We start from the raw sequence: 20,628 nt of genomic DNA on the forward strand, positions 1-20,628 counted from the left end.
AGGCATCTCTGTCAGCAAGCTTCAGAACTTCAGCTGCACTGTGTCGAGCACTATTTTTCAATCCCTCAGGGTATGAGCTCTGTCCCAGTCTCTCTGCCACTCCCTTTGTAGCACCATGTTGCCCATGAAATATTCAACTAACACGGATACACTAATGGCATAATCAGCCTTTTGCTAAAATGCCCACTTTCTTTCAATTGAGTGATGTGATAGTTAACCTATTTTGAAACAAGACACTGGATAGCACCTGGAATTGACTACTGTGTCAAAATCAAACTCAGTAATCTACCCCAAGGCCACATAAAAGAAGCCATTCCATGAAAAGAAAGCACCTGCTGATTTTCATGCCTAGGCCTGTGAGATTTCAGTGCAAAGATCATGAATAAAACAGAAAAGGTTCTCTGTTCACCGCAGTGCAAATTAAATATTTTGAGAGATTTAAGGGACAGGGCCACTACAGTATTATTAGGGAATGTTTCCTCAGACACAAATTAAGCCAAATACTGGAATAAACCACACTGTTGAAGGAATCCCCTTTGGAATTAGTTTAAGATCAAACCAGCCTCCAAATTGATCTTTAATGATTAAGTAGACAACAGCTTAATGGAAAATACTTTTCATTAAATGCAAAGCACTTGTCAATCATGCATAATGCAGAGGGTGACAGTTTTTAACTGCCCTGTGATGTATTTATAGAGAAAAGTGAGAGAGAAAAAAGGGTGAAACAGAATAAAAGTGTCCTTACTGCTTTTTCCCACTGTGTCCCCAGCCACACAACGCCCAGTCATTGTCAGTTCTGTGTAATTATGGGCCTGTACCATACCATTAAGTATAAAGGTTCATGCATGTCACAGTGAAGTAGAGATCACGTGTTCAGGCTGTGGGTTCCAAACTTTGTCTGTGGCTCAGTGTATATACTAGAAAAGGCACTTCACGAGTGAAAGTGAATGGGGACTTCAGATTTATATCCTAACCTTTATTTTATGTGTAGGCATTGGTCATGGCTTATATTTATTCCTGTCACCTCATTATAACTGTTTACCATTATTCAGGTTTGTGTATTACCTGCCACACTGATTCACAAGGAGTGAAAAAAAGCAAAATTGTAATTTAACATCCATCACTCATTGTGTGGAAGATGTTCTGTCAGTCTCTCTGAGTGTTTGCCCTTTAAGCTAGAGACCATATAGTACCAAGTCTAACATGGCAGAGGAGGGGAGTATACACACAAATGGGCAATTTTCCCATGTCCCTCCGTTTAAAGTTGGCTAAAGGTCATAAGGTGGGAAACACTTTATACGGTTTTTTGCTGAATATGAGAATTATAGGCTAAAGATCGTGTCATCAGCAACACTGATAAACTGATGGTTGACGAACAGAAAATGTGTTTGACAGAGGAACAGAGCAACAAACAGAAGTAAGCCTTGGTTTTAGAAACAGTTTCTCTGTTGAATCACAGATGTGTAAAATATTGAATTGCATGTAGTTTACATTTCAAGTAAGTAGAGATGAAGCAATTCTCTTTTTTCACTTGTATAATGCTTAGAATAGTTCTCTGATATATAACTCAAATTACAGTTCTCATGGGGTATAAATTATTATTAAGGTCATGAGCATGGTTTGTGCAACGTGTTCACGATCAGGTCTGTCTGTGTGCTTGCAAGTTTTGACCAATCTTGCTTCAGTATTACATTTTGTTTTTTACTCTGTGGCAAAACTGATGTAATACTGCTCTCTCCTGGTGAGATGTGGTATTGCTTAGTCTCAACATGTATTTTTGTAGCTCATCAGTCCTACCTCCTGTTCAAATGTCCAAATACTATGCATGTTTAGTACAGACATGTGTTCATGAGGTAATGAACTATTGCGTGTTTACTGTTCTCACCACATGCCAAATAATTCTGAGTCAACATGCTATGGCTATGGTGAGAACTGATAATCTATTCTAACATCTATTTTCTTTATTTTCTCTCTTTCCAGGACTTCAAGATGATGACAGATGAACATTGACTCATGGAAGAAATGAGGAGATCAGAGAGAAGAGATTAATCTTGTGCTTTCTGCTTAAGTCGCTGGAGGCCCATTGATCCAGACTAGAGCACAATGTCATTGTGTCACAGACTGCACAGATAAGGAGCAGCCCACTGAACCAGCCACGCTGGCACCATGGCAGGAGAGACTAAACGGACATATGCCGGCAAAGAACTGGATACAGAGTCCAACCAGCAAGAAAATGGGCCAGCAAGAGAGCAGTTCAATGAGAAAGCATTGAAAGGGTCCCCTGAGCACTTTCAGAATGTGAGTCTGGAGCCACAGACTGTTAACAATGGTGCTAAGTTTGTAGAAAAGGAGAGAGAAAACACTCAGCAGCGTGAGGCTGTTATCCGGCCACAACAAGCGGGAAAAATTGATTTCAAGTCACTGCAGAATCATTCCAAGTTCACTAGTGACAGAACATGGCCTAGCGGGAAGGGCAGCCCTCAGTCCCCCAATGGGAAGAGTCGTAATCGGGATAAGGCGAAAAAGTCTGGAAAAGGAGAGCGTGGTAACCCACAGCAGCTGTACAGACTGAGTATTACAAATCCACGCTCCAATCCTACAATTGGAATAGCCTATCCACAGCAGAAGGTTTCACCTCCCAAAAAGCTGGAGGCCAGCCGAGGCCCTGTCTCAGGCAGCTACAGGTTTCATGTGCCAAGTATCCCAGAGCGAGAGGCTGAACTGCAACAGGAGGAGCTCACCTACAACCGCTGCTTCCAGGAGGGTTCCTCCAACCTCACCTCCCCAAGCTATACCTCACAACCAGTGGGCTCTGCAGCTGGGGGCCCTGCTCACCAGCACCCACCGCCCACTGCACCGCAGCATCAGCCTGGTCAATTGGAGACCAGTAACACGCAACCTGTCAGCCAAATCCTATTCTCTGACTTTCAGTTGAGTGGAGCTGACATGTGGCAGTCTCCTGACAGGACTTTCAGTAACGGTAGTTTTGGGGTCCCATCACAAAAACCTAACAACGTTATGGAGGTGAACAAACCAAATGGGTTTGTTCCTTTGTCATTTCAGTATGGGTATCCATTGTTAGATGACGCAGCCTCAGAACCGTTTCCCTGTGATCAGAACCCACAGTCCCAGGACTTTATCGAAGCATCTCTGGGTTCAAACCAAGTGCCCCAAAACGCTTTTTCTTTTCAGTCTTCTGGGGAGGAGCATGATGTTGTTCAAAGCAACACACAATTTAATAACGAACAGTCAGAAGACAGGCCACCATACTCTTTACACTCCAAACCACCCCAGTATGTGCAAACTCCTCATAGTATGCCATCATCTGTACATTGCACAAGGACCATAGGAGAGGATGTCAGCAGTGGTGAGAGCTCAGTATCAAACAGTCACCAAACAGAGCAGAATAAGAGTGGTTTATCTGATAAGTCAGACATTTATTGTCCAGTTGACACTAGGGATGCAGGTGTTACTACAGGGGGCAAAAGAGGCTGCCACTCAAAAAACAGTAGTCAGAGAGTTCTTATTCAAGGCAATGTCCATCATGTCAGAAATATTGCACAGGGTCAAAGTTCACAGATGCACTTTTCAAACAAAGCTTACAGCAGCCCTCCATCCAATACCATCCACATGGGCACAGCACCTCATGACAAAAATAATAACAAAAGCCACAGTAGGGTAGCACAGCCATGGGATGGGCCCAACAAGACCTTCCCATCACCCATGGACCAGAATTCCACCCCATACCCAGTTCAGTGCCAAACTCCCCTTGAGCAAAGACAAACCACAGGAATTAACAGCCGCATGCCATGGCAGCAGATACACCTCACTTCAGCCATGCCGAACCAAAACAGGATTGAGCTTTCCAGGCAACTTAGTAATCAGCAGCTGACTTTTCTGTTAGCTCCCTCTGACTGGCAAGAAGATAGTAAGTCTCAAAAAAGTAACAGTCAGAAAAGCTCCAACAATTTTCCCAGCAAAAGGCCCAGTGAGCCTTTCTCAAACCTAAGGCCGGACAGTGTCAAACAGGGCTGTAGTACAATAGCACCATGTCAGTTTACAAATAAAATGGAATCAAGCCAAGGCCAGGTTACTGATGCCAAAAATAAGTCATTATATTTTGGCATAAACCAACCAGTTCATGGGTCAGCATCAAGGAACCCCAGCTACCCCCCATTACAGGTCCCAACCATGGGACTGATGATGGTGTCTCCATATGATTCACCTTCACATTCACCCATTCAGAATCCAGCATCTAGCAGCACATGTTCTTCCCTTTCACCAGAATCTACTAGTCCCGTCAACAGTGGCTCTGATGACAGCCAAAACTCAAAGGTCCCTCCGCCTCAGTTTTATCACCAGCACCAGAGTAAGGCATCCTCTGACAGCTTGAACTCTAATCAGCATCACTTCCATTCTGAGGTCTCCCGCACTCTGCACTACAACCAAGAAAGAGCCAAAGAGAATATTTTGAGCTTTTCATCAAATATCAGACATCCAAAGCCTAACATGGAAAGTGGGAAAGTTTGTATGGACAGTTATGGTATGGAGCACCATCCCCCTCCTCCATATTCAGCTCACCAACTACTAGCCAGTTCATTAGCCACAGCAAATCTTGACCAACTGGACGTGCTTCTCACATGCAAACAGTGTGATCAAAATTTTAATAACCTGACTTCATTTCTTGATCATAAACAATACTGTGGACAGCATACATTTGCACAAAATGACTTCAAAGATGTTCGCAAAGTGGAAGACACAAGAAAATTTCATACAGACCATGCAAAAGCAATTACATCTGGTACCAGTTTTGCCATGTCAAGAAGTTCATCTGATTTGCATCTGTCCCTGCTAGGACTTAACAAGAATGGAGAGATAATGTCAGACAGTGAACCCAAGGTAGATGCGAAAGAAGATCCTATGAAACTCATGCTACCATCTGCACCACTCCCTGATTTGGAGATGGAAGATGCCAAGTTAGACAGCCTCATCACAGAAGCCTTGAATGGTCTGGGTTATCAGTCAGACAATGCAGAGATTGATAGTAGCTTCATTGATGCATTTGTTGATGATGAGATCACCACTACAAAATGTTCTTCTAATAGACAGACTCTAAAAACCAAAGACTCCATAGTGTTTGAAAGCAGAAGTAAGCATGAATTTACATCCAGTGAGAAATCATTAACACAGGGGAAGTATTCATTTGACTCAGACTTAGACTGCCTCACTTCCGACAGCAAACATGCTGACGTTATCCACAAAGAAAATAATCTGGATTCAGAGGCACATGAGAAAAGCACCAAAGAGGAAACCTCTCTTATGAAGAGAGAATGCACCTCAGATGAGTCTGTCACACATTCAGAATGGGTTAAAGAAACACGCAAGTCAGACAAGATAGCAGAAGAAAGTGAGCATGGTCCCAGATTTCTCCTATCCAGAAAATTTTCAGAAAGATGTGGACTCAAAAGTTTGCAAGGCAGCACCCCAATAGTTAAAACAACTATTCCTCAATCTCCTTCAGCCACTAGGAGTCCAACATCTCAGAGGCCAGCGATGAGAGATGGGAAAAGGAAAAGGGCCAGTGGAGGGAGTTGGAGTAAGGAGCTCATTCACAAAATAGTCCAGCAGAAAAACAAGCTGCACAAGCTCCATGTGAAAGGCACTAAGAACATGCAGTTTTCACTGGTGATGGAGAGGGTGACACCCACAGTACAGAACCCTACATTCAGGGAGTATGATTATGTGTCTGATTCAGACGAGGACTGTGAGCCAGTGAAAATAGCCAGCCAGGGATGTCTTAGCCAGAGCATCCGTTGCAAATACACATACACAAAAGAATGTAAGGGGAGGATAAGAGCGGATAGGAACAGGGAAAGTCAATGGAAGCAGGACAAGATAGAGAGCTTTGAATCCAAGAAATCTGAGGCTGTCTCTCCATCTTCAATAAAAGAAACCTCTGGTCACCAGAGAGTGCGAAGACGAAGCAGCAGATCCTCCACCAGTAGTGAAATCAGCACATCTGTGAGCATCTCCAGTGAGAGCATCGGCAGCCCTAAAAGCATTGATCGCACAGATTCAGACTGTGAGAAAAGAATGGAGATAAGAAAAAAAGACCAGGACTCCTGTGAGCAGGAGATATCTCCACAAAGGATACTAAAAGAGTCCAGCACATCATTAGCTTTGACCTTCACCAAAAACACAAAACATTACAGCACTGACAAGATTCTACTCTCAGAACTCAAAGACAGCTACACTACTTCAAAGTGTTCAAATGTCATCAGCACATCAGAAGAGACTGCATCAGAACATACCCTGACTAAAAGTACTGTTAGCCTTTCCAGGTTCAAAACCACCAGAGTAGAGGTAGAGGAACAAATGGACCACTACGGCTGTGAAATAGGCGTTACTGCAGGCACAGAAGAGCCCACACCACTCAGAAAGGAATATAAAGATTACATAAAAGCTAGCACGCACCTCAGAAGACCTGGTGTAACACTGAACCCATTGAAGACCAAAAACGACAAGGAGACAAACCAACTCTGTAAAATCAAAAGAGATAACAATGAGTTTTCAAAAGAAAAATCACCCAAGAAGAGAGAGAGCCAGAAGACTCATCAAGATTCAGACTCTTCATCAGCTACCCTTGACAGCACCAGTAATATTTCCTCAGTCAAAGAAACAAAGACTGGTTCAAGTGCCTTATTCTCTGAACCACCATCACTTTGCAGTTCACTCATGGACGATGTTTGTGGATCTCCTGCTAAACTTCATGATGCATCCCCACAGAAGGACAGAAACTGTCTTATGCCTTATTCTTTAGAACATGAGCAGAGTCTTATGAAGTCACCCCTTTCATTTGACACATCATCAATGTTTGGTGACCTCACAGTAGGTGGATTTGACAACAACCTTTATCCAGATATTCAGCTAACCAAAGAGGGTTTTGGACCTATAGAGACCACAGCAGACAAGAAAGAGCTCTTTGAGTCATCCTTTTCTCCACTGTTAGAGCAGAGAGACTGGAGCCTGATAGAAGATGTGACTCCTGAGCTACCAGATGAGATTTCACAGTACAAAGAGGATTCAGATATAACAAATGATAAAAAGACCAGTTTTAACCAAATCCCTTTCGCACTGCCAGAGAAAATAATGGACTACCATCCAAATCTCAACAGCTGTGTCTCTGAAGATGAGCTTGAGATAAAGAGAATTGTGACAGAGCTTGAGAGCCAGCTCCAGACAGCTAAGCCCTCTCCACTTGACAATGAGACACCAAAACATCTAACCATGAGTAAATTTTCACCATTGAGGCTAGGTCATGAAAGTGAAAGTGAACAGAGTAGCTTGGATGTGGTTTGCTCATCAGAAAGCTTAGCCCTTGCTGCACCACCAGACTCTCATCCAGAGCTTTTCTCTGAACCTGACCTGCCGTGGTCCAGTCCAGTCCAGTTTGGGTTAATGGGTGGACAGCAGTGTCTTCACACACCAACGCACTCCACTGTGGCAGATACTCCAATTAATTTAGACCAAGAGAAATTAGATTCAAGGGATGGCACAGACCTAAAAGATGTATCCACAGAGAAACAACCAGCACTAAACAATGAAGAGAAAACTGAGAGCGAAGATTCTCAGGGCACAACTACAGACAAATCAGAAGAAATGATTGAGCATGAAATATACACAGAAAACCTCATGAAAAGCCTAGAAGTGATGTCAGATTCTTTGTCTTCAGGCCTGGAATCTTCTCGTTCACCTATTCATGAAAAAGATTGCAGTGCTGCTAAAGAGCAAGAAATAGATGATGAGAAGATAGAACCCTCAAATGAGACTGCAAGAGTGGATGCTAGAAACTGCTCATTAGATCTCAACAAAAAACTCATGGAACATCCTCACAATCTTATAATGCATGACATTTGTGAGTCAAAGTTAGATGACACCTTAGTCACAGAGGAAAGCATCAGTGTTGCTGAGGACAGTGATCTCTTTCTGCAAGTTGAAAGTACACATTTGAAAGAGCTACAATCTGATAAGAGAACTTGTGAAAGTGCTTCAGCCAAAGATTGTGAAGAGTCATCAAACACAATCAACCTATCAAAATCACCAGTTATATTTGAACACAAGAGCTGTGAACAATCTGTCAGCCATGTAGCGACAGGGGGAGTTAGTCCTGAATCACAAGTTAGCGAAGACCTCAATTCAAAGAGTCTTCCCAACAATCCAAATGTTCCTCAAACACTCTCAGATGAACTGAAAGAGGACAGCACTGTGTGTCTTAATCAAGACAGCAGCCAAGAAGAAAAGATTTTCCTAGAATGTAATGCTACAGAAGATGATAAGGAAATGCTTGACTCTGCCTCACCAAAGCATAACATTCAAGACTGTGAGAATGAAACTGACAAAATAGAGGCAGCAAAAACCAACCTAGACCTAGAGAATTGTCAAGTACTTGACGGTATTGAATCTCCCTACAGTAGGGATGTTCACTTACATGAGACCCAGGAAAGTGACAGAGACAAAGTGATTCCTCATGAGCAACCACAAATGGAGACCAATGATCAATGCTGTGAACCCACTTCATATGTGACTTCTTCTCCTAAACATCCATCTTGTGGAGAGCATGTACAGCGTATGGATGAGGACTCTAAAGCAGAACTTTTGCCACCAATAAGTCCATCACCACTGGCTCCTCTACACATTTCCTCAAAGAGTGCTACTGTGCATGTACACAAGAGTCCATTAACAGTTTGTTGGACTGATATTGGCATGATTACTCCTGTTTTAATGGAAGACAGAACAAGCCTCAAAAGAGAAAGTGCTGAAAACGTAGATGTTGGCAGGCCATTGGATTATTGTGAGTCATCAGCCACAACAACAGAGATTAATAACTCTTTTGCTCCCAATCTGGATTTTGCAGGAACCACAGAAAGCAAAATCTCTAGCTCAGGAACAATTTTGGCTGTGGACAGCATCTCCAAACAAGCTTTCAGTGAAGCAAGTGAGAAGTCTGAAGTATTGGAAGTTACCCAAAATAAAGACACACTGTATGAGTTTAAACTAAGCCCACTGAATTACAGTGAAAGACATTTTAGTGACTGTAGTTCTAAAACTATAAATAACGAAACAGACGTTCAACCCAACATAAAGACAAGCCCAAAAGACAGCCTTGACTTTAGCAGTTGTGGACTGACTCTCAATACACAGTTGTCTTCAAATTGCCGTCTCAGTCCAATACATGTTCAAAATGAGCTTGAATTAACAACTCAAGATCATTTGGTCAAACTCAACATACCACATTTTCATGACACAACTAGCCAAAATGAAAAGTACTCTTATATTTCACCTACTCACCATCTCCAAGGAGATAATACAGAACAGCTCTCAAAAATTCCCCAAGGTGATTTGAACACTTGTCCTGTACCCCTTGAAACTATTGATTACATGGACTTGCACATTAACCTGCTGAAGAAGGCAGATGCTGAAAATGCAGACAGTCAAATAAACCCTTTTAAGACTGACACCCTGCCTCAGATGCCCAGTATGCCCAGTATTCAGGAAACAGTCAATTCTAAAGAACAACTACCAACAGTCTCTGTAAGTCTCCCAAATGTGCCTACTCCAATGACGGGACAATGCACTAAGCAGTCAGACATAAAATCCTCACCCAAAAAAGGTGGTGCACACAATGCAGTTCAAGGCAAATTTCAATGTGAAATATGTTTCATGTTCTTCCGCACTGTACCTGGACTTAAGAGACACAAAGCCATGAAGCACACAGTGAAAGCTGAAGGCATCACAGTTCAAAACCCAACCTTGAGCAACCAAGGGTTTGTGCCTGTTTACCAAGTGCCACAGTCAGTGGACAAGGAGCTGAAAAACAGCTTTGGGATCCTTGATCCAGTAGTCTTGCTGCACCCAGACAGAGATGGTGTGCCTATAAGACATGGAGATCAAGTACTTTTGCCTGCAGTTTTTGAAGGCACAGCAAATGAATCAAATGTTTCAAAAAATATAAACAGTAAGGACAAGGATGATGAGCCTCCAGTAACTGAGAAAGCAAAGAAAAATAGCAAAGTGAAAAAGAGCAAGAGCATGGATATCAACAGTGGAGGATTAACTCCTGAACTGATGAAGCGAGACACTTTCTCAGATGAGTTACTCAGTATACTTAAAACTGACATCCTACAGGCTATTTCTCCAGATTTCCCCACAATGGCACAACCAGAGTGCCACAGGTCACCTGAAAAACAAAGCACAACTAACAGTTCCAGTTGTGAAGAGGTCAAAGGAACAGAAGAGCATCAGGGTATGGAAAGTGCTTGTGGTGATGAGCAAGAGATTGCAACCATGTTCACCAAGCACCCTGAACTGTACAACAATGGAGCTGAAGAAGAAGACACAACAGCAAAGGCAGAAAGTTGCACAATGCAAGAGACAGTAGAAAACAATGGGCAGACGAATCCTGCCATTTGTAAGGAATATGCAGATACCAAGGGACTTCTTGATGTGAAAGAAATCTGTGATCCATGTGAAGATCCTGTAGTTGCTATTAAATGTGAGTCAACCACAGATGAAAATGATGCCCACTCTGAGGGTTATAAAGATCATTCATTAAGTCCTGGTGGGCTGGGTCCTGATCTCAAAGCTCTCTTTGATGATGAAAGCACATTCTCCCAATTATTCCCAAGGAATGATGACAGGAAAAGGAAAAAGTGTGCACGTGTTTATGGGAAAAGTAACAAAAAGCTGAAACAAATGCCCAGTTTAATCTCAGAATTTACTGGCCCCACCATGTTTCTTGATAAGAATGAGGAGAATAAGGACAAAACAGACAACATGTTTGTCAGTAATCTGAATGAGCATTGTGAATATGAAACAATATCACTTGATGATGCTAAGATGCTTGAGATGTGCCATAAGAGCACACTCAAAAGTTCTGCTGAGAATAGTGTCCCAATAGATGCCTTAACAGATCATCAAGCAGACTACGAAGACACTCCAGAGGTTAGCATTAGGACTTTTTATGCCAGACAGAAGGCACATTTAGGAAAACTTCAGTGCATTTAGATGGATCTGAAGACTCATGTACAGAGAAAGCAGGGTCTTCAGGTACACAGGGAGATTGTAAAGCTGAGATTCCCACAAGGCCTACCCCTCTGGAATTAGTCTGCATGCAAGATAATGTCATTCGCCATCCAAGCATTGACATTCAGAATCTTAACACTACATTCCAGCTCCCTGAAATCCAGTTCTTTGAGCCTGGAAGGGACATTTCTTTGGTTGAGGATATTGCAAGCAACAATATTGAGATCAAAGAGCCTGAAAAATCTCCCAAGAAACCCATAGAACGCAAGGGTAGGAAACGCATTGAAACTGGGCTGAAGCCCAAGGATAAACAATACAAATGCAAAGTGTGTTTCACATGGTTTCTCACCTTGGGTGAGCTAGACTTCCACAAGCTTTCTCACAATCCTTCACCTCCTCCCACTTGTTATATGTGTGTCCAGCGCAAATTTAGCTCACGTGAACAGCTTCGAGACCATCTAAGAGAGAAGCATGCCAAGAATAAAGCAGGTGTCTGGACTTGTGGCATGTGCTTAAAGGAGATCTCAGATGTCTGGATGTACAATGAGCATCTCCGTGAACATGCCACACAGTTCGCTCGAAAGGGTCAGTCTCAAAGTTCTCTGCTGGACATGCCAGGCTGCTTAATGCAGGAGAATGCTGTCAAAAACTTTATCTCTTCAATAATGCAGCATCGGTCTAACAAGTCTGTGAAAGGAGAGAATGGCAAATCATCCAAGGAAGAGAGAAAGGCTTCTGTAGATGTCCCTGGTGTAGAGCAAAAGTCCTCCGATGTATGCGAGTCTCCAACTGTAAAGACTAAACTAAGCACAGGGGGAGGGAGCAAACATAGCACACTAACACCACTTGAAGTCCTACACAAAGCAGAGACTACATCAAAAAATGTTGAAATGCATCCCAATTGCAAAGATCCCTCAAGAGACTGTCATCACTGTGGCAAGCAGTTTCCAAAACCATTTAAGCTCCAACGCCATCTGGTGGTTCACAGCTTGCAGAAGATTTTCATGTGCCACAAATGTCCGGTGTCGTATCAGGAAGCTAAAGAGCTACGAGATCATCTGAAAAATGAGCATGAAGAAGTGGATGAACTTGATTCAAAGCACACCACACTGTATACCTGTGAGCTATGTGCTGATGTTATGCATGTAATTAAGAAGTCTTTCATCTGCAGTACCTGCAACTACACCTTCTCTAAGAAAGAACAGTTTGACCGTCATATGGAGAAACATCTGGCTGGAGGGAACAAGATCTTTAAGTTTAGGGGGGTTGGAAGACCTTGCAAGCCCCTCAAATCAAAGGATGACGAATTTGATATCCCACCAAACAAGAGAAGGAAGTTGCTTAGTGAGAGTTCACAAGACAATAGCTTGGACAGTGGCATTGCCAGCATTGGATCTATACATTTAAACCAGTCTACTGACACACAGGGTCTGAAACCAATTGTGGAAGACCTTCCACACAACAGCACTGACAAACAGTCCACTGAGACAAATAATACAAGTGTGAAAATTGAGGATGAGCCAGAGGATGTTTCTGAGGCTCTGGAAGAGCTGGGGCCATGTCATCCCCAAATGGATTCTAATGAGCACACCATTTCCACAACATCTATGCCCAAGGAGGAAGATAATGTAGACACTCATACACATGAACTCCAAGGCATAGACACCAGAGAAGTTGGTACAGACAACAGGAGCTCTCTGGCTGAGACCTGTAATGTCAAAATTGAGGAGGAATGTGGAGCGATTCAGACCACATTACCAATGCCAATTTCAAATGAGACTAGTGTTGAGGAGATCAGCGTGAAAGAATGCTCAGGTCTTGAAAATGCAGATGAGATGATGGAGGTTGAAGATTCAGATCTGTGCAACTTGCAAAATTCTGATCAAACAAATAAAAGCCTGAAAAGCCAGAAGATAGAAGGTCCCTTGCCTAATGAGGACGACCATCTTGAACTTCTCAAACAGCCATCACTGTCCAATCAGATGGACCAGCAGAAGCAGGACCAGATAAACGAGCATTCGTCCCTTGACAGAAACGGAAGTGAGAAAGACACAAACGATGTAGAACAACCCACCTGCGACCTGGTTAAGGACAAAATTTCTTATAAGCCATCTGAAAACATTAAACAATGTCTTGACAACAGTCCCAGGTCAGGAAACCTTGGAACCAGTGACAGTGCAGGTGTAAATCATGCCAAGATTCCTCTCAGCTCCATTATGGTTGAAGACAAGGACTCCATAAAACAGAAAAAAAGGAAAGATCTGAAGACGACACAAAGCTCTCAGCGGACAGCATCCCCTGCTACGCGGGAGAATCTTGGCATTGACCCAAAGGTCAAAAAGAAGTTTCGACCAAACAAATGTGAGAGTGTATCTGGTCAATGGAAAGCTGATGTCTGTGGTAACTATCCTGTGCTCACATCAGTAAAAGATGACGCAGTCAGTAACAAAATAGTCACCAAGCACAAAATAGGAACTCTGGGCCTACAACCAAAAAGAGGCCCTCTTGACAGTTTTCCACCAAAGAAAGGAGAACTCGTCCGTCATTTGAATGGGGATTGCAGAGGGAAAAAGGGTGTGCCTGGGAGACCCATCCATTCTCCCACTTCCAAGGTGTCAGTAGCCTCCTTGAACAATTCATTTAATAAATCCCGGCCCAAGCCAGGGGTTAAGTCTGTGGAGACTCATTCGTATCGTACTGCAGAGTCACAGAACAACCTTCTTAGCCAGCTATTTGGCCAAAGACTCACTGGTTTTAAGATTCCATTAAGGAAAGACACTTCTGAATCCATTAACTGAGAATGAAATGGATGCTACTAAAGAGGGGGGAACAGAGTTTTCCACTAGTCAAATGATCAAGATGATTTTTAAACAAGACTGAGATTGTATGACCCTCCTCTGTGAAATGGTTTCACTTCTTAATAAGTCACTTTATTACTTTGTATCTTCTTGTAAATGTTTTCACATTAATGTGAGGACCAGTGATAAAGACAAGTTTATAAATATGAAATGAAATTGCTGGTGGCCAGCAACCTTTATACAAATAACTTTATTTTCTCTATTTTGAAGTCATGTTATAGAGACTGTATTTCATGAAAAAAGAAAAGGTTTGGAAAAAAAAGGTTACTTGAAAGATAGCTGAGATTTTTTTTTTCAAATTATGCATGACACTTTTACATTCAACATGTGTTCATAAATAGTTTTGTTTCTTTGAGCAACAGGACCAAATGACATTCCGATTGTGGATGTCTATGTGCCTATTTTATACGCTTCTGAGAATTACTCTTTCATATTCTTTTACCTTACTGTATTGCAGTGACATTCAATGTATTAGCTTTTGTATAAACATTAATTGGTGCTATTTTATTTTATTGTAATGTGAACACAAATGTCCTCTAACTGAAGGGAACATGTAGCGGTTACATTCATAAAATCATTCTTGCTGGTACTCAATAATTTCTGAGGAAATGAGGAAAAATACTGTGTAAACTCCACCATGAAAAGGGTTCATTTGTCCAAGTGTCCATTTGGTCTTCTCAGAAGAGGGCATTAGGAAAGCCTTTTTTTTCCAAGACTAAATTCAGTTCGATTTCATCTGTCCTATGAACTCAGGTGCTAACAAGGACAATTCTTGCGCATGAACCCCTTATTAGGAATTCCTCCCATGCACTGATGTTACCACACACCAAATCCACACTCGGTTATCTAGATGTCCTCCAATTGTTTTATTATTACTATTATTTACTAGAACAAAAAAGGTGCTTTATCTTGTTTATATGTATCTTATATTGTATTATATTGTAGGTAGATTATCTTTGGTGCAATGCATAATGTCAAAGTTCTATTTTAATAATGTGCAACAGATGAAGAGAATAAGGAAAGGGAATTGCTTAGCCTATTGTAGGCTCATAAGTGGTTCATAAAGTGCCTCATATAAAGGTTATTAAAAATCTTCATTGTCTTCCTTTGTTTCTTTGTCTTCTCTGGTGGAAAGTGAGTTGCACTCTGTTGTTATGACTGATTGACAAAACATTTGATTAATTGCTTATCAGTTTTAATTAAGATGGGCTACATTAGCAATCAACCATGAAATCCCCTCTTCACACACAGATCCATCCAGACGTTTTGCTGTTTGAATTTGCAGTTTGCTTTTTATTGAAACATGTGGAATGTAACACAGTATGTGCTCCAAATTATTTTTTTTAAAAAGATGAACACATATATTCAATGTTTGCATCTATGATAATATCACTCTGCACTCTGCCTGATAATCCACTGATCACAGCAATGTTTGTCATTAGAGCAACCCAGGGCAACTTCCCCATGGAAGCTCTTCCACAGTACCGGGGCAGATATCCTTCCAAATGTTCCACTACATTAGAAAAAATAATATTGCACTGAACTTTGGTGCTTAGCAACTGAAACATTGTTCTTCATTTAACTTGTATCACATAAGTATTGATATGACAGTGCTACTTTAAATTTTTAATCAAATATTTTTGTTAAATTTTTGCTAAAGAATACAAGTCATATTTGTCATCCTTTTAAAAAGCAGACTGTTAATTGTATACCTATTGAGTCGGTTTATGACTCGCTTCTGATTCACTGCATTTTGTAGAGCACACTTTCCTTTCTTGCTCTAAACCAACAGCTATAATCATCTGGTAAATAATGTTACAGTAATTTCCCAAAACACAAATAATGGGATTTACATATATTGTACATACATTTTTAAAAAAGTTTCAGATTTATTGATGAGTCTCCAAGATTTTTGACAAATATTTGGAAAATAGGATACTTGGTGAGTGAAAATTAATAGATCAACCTTAACTAGCTCCTCAAATTGACTGTCATTTGCAGGCGAAAGTTCACCGTGTGTTTAGTGGCTTGTATCCCTACGTGAGTCCCATTCATTATCACATAGGAATAAAAAGCCATAAGACACAGCAGCTGAAACAGGGACACACCAGAGAGAGAGAGAATTCCCTGGCTTTCATAATGATGCTCTTTGTATGTACCTGGCAAAAAGGGGGAGGCAGAGAGAGAGAGAGAGAGAGGTACAGTAGAATGAAAGATATCAGTTGGCAAACAAAACAGTAGGAAGAAAAGGAAGCAGTCACATTCAACATTGAAACATTTGCTTGACAGCTTTTCAATCACATCCTTTAGATGCCTAGAGGAAGGAATTTTATTTACATAAATAAAATACAATTTTGGGTTGGAAAAAGTGATTGTTATTTTGCCAGTAATGTTTAGTGATTTTACCTTTTGGGGCGCCATCAAATATGCTGGGACATGGCATTGATGATATTTTTATGGGAAAAATGATTATGACATAATTGAAATAACATCAAAAAAATGATATTGAGGTCCAAATGTGCACAGCTGCCATAATGGATGTGAATGTCTAGTTCTGAATTCTTTGAAAAATCAGTTCTGGTCTGGTCTGACTAGGCTTTGTCCGTTTTTGAAAAACTGGCCTATAATGGGTCTTCGTAATTTGTAGTCACTCTGAGGATCTACTATGGGAAAAATGTCAGCGATGTTTGACATATCATCAAATGTTATTTTAGTTTCAAATTTACATTAATGATTACCAATCAATCAAATAGCAGAAAAAAAAAATCTAATGCACTTTTTTTTTGTTGAGCAGTAATTGCATGGCTCCTTGTCAGGCCTGATCTGATCATTTCATCTGTGAGGGAAATCTCCAGGGAAGCAGGACGGCTTTACTCTTTGAAGTAGAGTGACATTATCACTGTGGCTGGCCTTGAAATAGCATCGGTTTCCCCGGCTGCTCGGCTGCCATGCTGCCACTCAAGGAGGGCTGCAGATTGCGAGCAGATAGAAAGGGACGACTGGTCAGCGGTAATGACATGGAGTCTGAGGGGAGCAGGGTCATCTGCCTCTCTCTCTGCTCTCCTCTCTCAACACCACCACTGCACAATGGCACACTTGGCTTTGTGGAGACGGAAAATTACTGAGCATTCCATTACAAAGCCCCAGTGTCACTGGGAGAGACATATAAAAAAAGTGTTGGGAAACAGGGCAAAGTGATGGATGTGGTTCTATTTGGTTCAGGGAAAAGCTGTCAGCTCCCTCTAACACAACATGGCTGAGTGTAATATGCGGCTCTATTTGGCAGGAGGGAAAAAATCATCTTGCCACCTCTTTAGGATTCATTTTGGAAAGGAATATCAGGCTAGCATCTCATATATCCACAGGTGCAGCAGCTGCAGGTGAAGTGATGGAATGAGGTCCCTAATCTGAAAAAATGGAAAACATGCCGCATGAAAGGTGTAGTAGGATGATGGCACTGTGTAAAATCAGCATGGGTTCAGATGGCGGTTTGTCTGTATCAAAGCTAGCATGAAAAACAACACCACAGGCACTTCATATATTCATGTAATCCTCCACAAACACAGTCATATGGGCCCTGGTGAGCTATAATCATCTTCCCACCAGTTCTGGTGGGACCTGTTTGGGCCAAAAATCAAACAGGGCTTTTATTTCCATTCCATGATTGTTTGAAATGTGAATCAGCGATCAAAGGTTTGCTATTCACCGCCTCACACTCTTCCTATCTGATCTCCTGCTTCCTGCGAGACTTTGCCTCGCCTGTCAGCGCAGCAAGCAGTAGAGAGAGCCTTTTATAGAGACACAGAGGCTGAGTGAAGTAAAAGAGTACACAAGAGCCACTGCCTATGGTCCTACAAACTGCCTCTGTGTATTCAAACCCATCCCTACTGTTTACTTAAAGCTTTGAGAGACATAAGGTGCATAAAATCACAGGGATTGAATTGCGTATCTGAACTAAAATACTGCTCTTTTTCCCAGCCTCCCAGCCTTACTGCCTTTTGAAATTCTCTCACAAATACAGTCAAGCAGGTCCCTCACAAGACCGACACCACACTCTGAGTGCTTTTTACTGCCAACATCAGGAGCCTTGATCATTAAAAAAAAGAGCGTCATTTTACAGCCTCTGTCTCTTTGTCTTCTTCATTAGTGCCAAACTCAGAACGCAGAAATGGAGAGGCCGCGTCTAGTTCTTTGAAAGTCTGCGTTTGATGTTCCAGGTAGAAGTAAATGATTGAGGCTGCTTCGGAGCGGAAATGTAAACAAACCAATTGGCTGCTGGGGCTGCCTGGCCTCTAAGCCTCAGGTGATTGAAACCCAGCTGCTGAACAGCATCTGCGTAATGAGGTGCTGCCCCCAACACCATCATCTAACATGTGTCTAGATTTAGATCTGAACAGGTTCTGACTACTGCTTCAATTGTTTCCACAGCCCAGGAAGAAATCTATGTTGCTTCCTAGCTCATATAAAGAGAGCAAAGCTTAATCAATAGTGTCATTAATGAACTGGCCAAAGCATGTCTTAAAAGGGAAAACAGTTTAACTCAAATATCTCTGTGACTCAGAATAGTTTTTCAGTGGCTAATTTGAAATATTTTTTATTGGACACATACCCCCAAAACTGTAATAACTATAAAAAACTATAATACCAAAAAGGTGCGTGAGCTATTTTCCACAATTGTTTTTGTGGATTAATAGGGCTGTGGAGCTCAGGTCTTCAGGCTATATATAATGCATACATTTTTTATAGATCTAACCTGAAACAGTGCAACCATTAGGCCTTTTGCTCAATGCATCTTCTTCCTAACTGTCATGCCCTGGAGGCCTTTCCTCCTAATGTGAACAGCAGCAGTGTGCTTTGCATCCACAGACACTGTGTATGTGTGTGTGTGGGGGGCTCTGCTTGGCAAGAAATGACATGGCCCATGGCGATGACATCCTCATGACATATTTGATGGGTAAACCCCAGCTTTGATTATGACAGTGATCTGATTCAGTCTAGACATCTCACTGTGCAGGGGTGGCTGACGTTCCATTACATCAGTTAAAGACTGACAGCATTGAATAATTGAGCAACTATTAATGCATGTATGTGCAGTGTTAGCAGGAAAAAAAAAAACAAGCAAAACATTTTTTGACTATGACAAGTGACAAAATCAGCCGTCTGCATCAACCATGCAGTGGAAGAGAAAACATCATTTCTGTGCCATGGCAAAGGGCTCAGAGAAACAGCTGCTTCAACACTGATATATCAGTAACAGAATTGGGCTCGTATTGTTGAAGTAGCTGCAAGTTCTGCATTTGGAATTTTGCTTTTTTTTGCCAATAAGAGATTAATCTCAGATTTCTTTCTATTTTTCTGTCAAGATTTTGAGATTTGAATAAGCAGACTCAAAATCAATCACATATATATATGTATACATACACATACATTTACATACATACCTACATACATATATGCACACACATAAAGTATTTAACAGATAGCAGATACATACAGTATTTTTACTTTGTTTCTCACCACAGTAGCCTTTGAATCTCAGAATAAGGAGGCTGCTACGGCTGGCACAAATCTTTTCAGTATTCTGAATTAGATTTTTGGTTTAGTCATGGTCTTTCCTTTGTAATCCTAACGAAAAGACTTCAGCTTGTGTGACCTGAGGGGGATGCTCTAATAGAGTCTATGGAAAGCTGAGGGATTGCTTTAGATCTGGCTGTGTGCTACATAACCCCCCCTCTAATGCAGTGAAAGACCTCCAGCTTTACATTCAAGGCCTTGAGATATTCAACAGTGTCCCCCTGATCTGTTGCTTATGCAGTCAGTGACATCTGTGCAGTGTACCCACGCTAGACTGATATGATAATCTGTATATCAGACTTCCCGGATGCTCTATCAGCATTATTTTCACTACGCTCATAAAGTTACATGCATATTGCAGGCAGACAGAAAAATAAGTGAGTTTATCAGTGTTACCTGTGAGAGCGATGGCAGACATCAGTTATTCTAGTCAGTCCTGATCCTGTAAAGAAAAAAGTATGAGTTCACTTCAGCTTGAAGCATTCAGCCACCTGCTGGATGTAAATAATTAAGATGACTAATACTAACACAAGCAGAGCCTTAGGTATAAAGTAATGGAGGTCTATAGAACACTCACCTGTGCAAGTCCACTCCACCTGTTTCGTTCCTCTTCTTCTCTGTCTTTTACTTTCTCTTCACATCCCCTTCTTTGCTAGCTCTCTCTCTCTGTCTCTTTTACACACACTGTCTTTAAGTCTCTGTCTCTCTTTCTCTTTCTCTTTCTTTCTCTCTCTCTCTCTCTCTCTCTCTCAGAGAGGGGGATGAGTTTGAGTCCTCAGCTCAGCGAGTCGGAGATCGGGGCTCAGCTGCAGAGACTGACATCATCCTTACAGCAGAGCAGGTTTTCCCCTCCCGTCTCTCTTTCTCTCTCTCTCTGTGCCTCACTGCTTTCTCCACTCACTTCCCCCCACCCCCACCAGTGTCATCACTGTGGAGTAAGAAGCCCTGGTCTGAATGGAACAGGCTGGGAACAAGAAATGAAAACTGGGTGTGTTTTTGTAAAGGCTTTTATTTGCTAATCTGCCACACAATGGTTCCTTAAATCTCATACACTATCAAATATATGGTAAATCGACCTGTATATGCTCCGCCCACAAGTGCATTCCTTTGAAGT

The 20,628-nt window shown here is 41.7% G+C and overlaps 1 protein-coding gene across 1 annotated transcript in view; it reads left to right on the forward strand.

The window, feature by feature from the left end:
• LOC118811568 (zinc finger protein 469) overlaps positions 1–15,047 on the forward strand; it is a 73,197-nt gene extending 58,150 nt beyond the window's left edge. Inside the window, 2 exon segments of the mRNA XM_036575865.1 lie at positions 1,981–11,052; positions 11,055–15,047. Coding sequence (XP_036431758.1) covers positions 2,167–11,052; positions 11,055–13,880 — 11,712 coding nt within the window. The 5' untranslated portion in view covers positions 1,981–2,166 and the 3' untranslated portion in view covers positions 13,881–15,047.
• The last annotated feature ends 5,581 nt before the right edge of the window (positions 15,048–20,628 follow it).

Source organism: Colossoma macropomum, unplaced genomic scaffold (genome assembly GCF_904425465.1).
Source record: "Colossoma macropomum unplaced genomic scaffold, Colossoma_macropomum, whole genome shotgun sequence".
Lineage (NCBI taxonomy): Eukaryota > Metazoa > Chordata > Actinopteri > Characiformes > Serrasalmidae > Colossoma > Colossoma macropomum.